Source organism: Chaetura pelagica, unplaced genomic scaffold (assembly GCF_000747805.2).
Source record: "Chaetura pelagica isolate M959 unplaced genomic scaffold, ChaPel_1.0 scaffold552, whole genome shotgun sequence".
Lineage (NCBI taxonomy): Eukaryota > Metazoa > Chordata > Aves > Apodiformes > Apodidae > Chaetura > Chaetura pelagica.
The window spans coordinates 25,459-27,705 of record NW_009952361.1 but is presented as its reverse complement, the minus strand read 5'-3'; the positions used below and the strand labels follow the sequence as shown (position 1 = coordinate 27,705).

Genomic DNA, 2,247 nt, shown 5'->3' with positions numbered 1-2,247 from the left:
CATTTTAATTTCTAGAATACAGTTCATGATGGAAAAAAAATATAAATACACTCTACTTTAATCCTACTAGTGAATAAGAAAACTGAACACAGGAATGTGCACATTAATGCTCTTTCTTCATTTTTCTGATCAAGCACAGGTCAAAAACATGAAGATGTCATCATTTCTCACCTAAAGACTTGCAGACTGAGATTGTGGCTTCTTCCAGGAGCTTTAAGTCAGCACTAGGAGAGGAGGAAAAGAAAATCAAAATGGTTACAAAAGTAATTAGGTTCCTCCACTTGAAGTTAAAATTAATTTCAAAACAGTAGTGAAATATTTCTACACAGCACTTAAGTTTTCCCAAGCCATTAGCTGTTTTATGCAGGTATCACAGAAGCATAGAAGGGTTAAGGTGAGAAGGCATGTTTGGAGGTCACCTTCTCCAACCTCCCTGATCAAGCAGGGCCACCTTGAGCCAGCTGCCTGGGACCACATCCAGGTAGCTTTTGCATGTCTCCAAGGACAAGTACTTGACAATCTCTCTAGGCAACCCCTTCCAGTGCTTGCTCACTCTAGTACCAGGCAGGACAAAGTGCATCTGAAGTACAGGGGCAAGAAAACACCAAACTCATATTCAAAATTGTTTGTCAAAGTGTTGTCACGACATCATTTGTGTGACTGCAACCTTTGCAGCTTCAATCCTGCCATGTGGCTTGATGCTACTGAAAATGCACCTAGAACAGCAGCCTACATAGAGAACTTAGTCTTTTCAAGAACATCTAAGAATAAAGTTAAGAGTCCACAACCTCACATTTAACCTCCAGCTAAGCACCACTACCCTGTAACTAATGTTATTATTGTAATGCAACAATTGCAACACCAAACTACTCCTAACCCTATTAACTACCTGTTGGTGTCCTGGTGAAACCCACCACCTGAGAAGGACAAGAAAGCACTAAAACAAAACATGCCAAAAACCTCTGAAAGCAAACGCCAGCTGTATCAAACACACAAAAAGTTCTTTATATACTTCTCTTGCTACAAACCTACCAGGTACAGATTAACTGGTCCCCCAAAACAAGACAACATGGCAAGTATATTTTTCATTAAATAATAATCAGATAGTGTCCAATAACACATCAAGCAATATGAAGGTGTCCCAATATTATACACCTAAAGGGCAGCCTGTTCCACTGCTTCCCCACCCTCATCATAAAGAGGTTTTTCCTTATATCCAGTCTTAATCTCCCTTTATAAAATCATAGAAGTGGGAAGGGACCTCTGAAGATCAAGTCCAACCCCCGTGCTGCAGCAGAAACACCCAGGGCAGGTCACACAGGAACGTGTCCAGATGGGGCTGGAAAGTCTCCAGAGAAGGAGACTCCACAGCCTCTCTGGGCAGCCTGGCCCAGGGCTCTGTCACCCTCACAGCAAAGAAGTTGCTTCTCATCTTGAGGTGGAACTTCCTGTGTTGCCACTTGGTGCAGTGATAGGCTGAGTGGTAATGGTTTTAAACTGAAAGAGGGGAGATTTAGGTTAGGCATCAGGAAGAAATTCTTCACCATGAGGGTAGGAAGGTGCTGGCCCAGGTTGCCTGGGGAGGCTGTGGCTGCCCCATCCCTGGAGGTGTTTAAGGCCAGGCTGGATGAGGCTTGTGCAGCCTGGTCTGGTGGGAGGTGTCCCTGCTCATAGCAGGGAGGTTGGCACCTGATAAGCTTTAAGGTCCCTTCCAACCTTCACCATTCTGTGATTCTATGAGAAGAGGTTTCAATGTGGCAATGATTACTGCATGAGGAAGTATTTGCATATAGACTTACTTATCAACATTATAAGAATGACCCAAACCATATAAGACAGCTACCACCTCTAACAGAGAAAGAAAGGAAAAAAAAAAAAGAGAGCAGCTTTCCTGACAGTTTTTTTCCTCCAAGTAAAGCTTTTTTCTTTGCCATCAAACACAAACCAAAAGAATCAGCCCATTCAATAAATTCAAATGCTGACTTTAATGGACCAGTTGGAGCAAAGACGTCAAAGGATAAAAAGCTGCAGATAATTTATTGTCCCAATTAAAAAATGCACCATATTAAGGCAACATAAAAAGTTGCTGGCTTTTATGTATTCCCATTAGAGGCTCTTGCACACTAGTCTTGAACCAGCCACTCCTTAAAAACTTCAGGGAAAGAACAAAGAGGAACAGTAAATACTAAGCACATGATTTTCAGCAAATTGTGTGTTAGTTAACTCTGGTTTAAGTTTTCCAGCAGG

The 2,247-nt window shown here is 42.1% G+C and overlaps 1 protein-coding gene across 1 annotated transcript in view; it reads right to left on the bottom strand.

The window, feature by feature from the left end:
• DYM (dymeclin) overlaps nt 1-2,247 on the bottom strand; it is a 161,965-nt gene that overhangs the window by 154,681 nt on the left and 5,037 nt on the right. Inside the window, exon 2 of the mRNA XM_010007892.1 lies at nt 172-224. Coding sequence (XP_010006194.1) covers nt 172-224 — 53 coding nt within the window. The remainder of the gene's footprint in view (nt 1-171; nt 225-2,247) is intronic.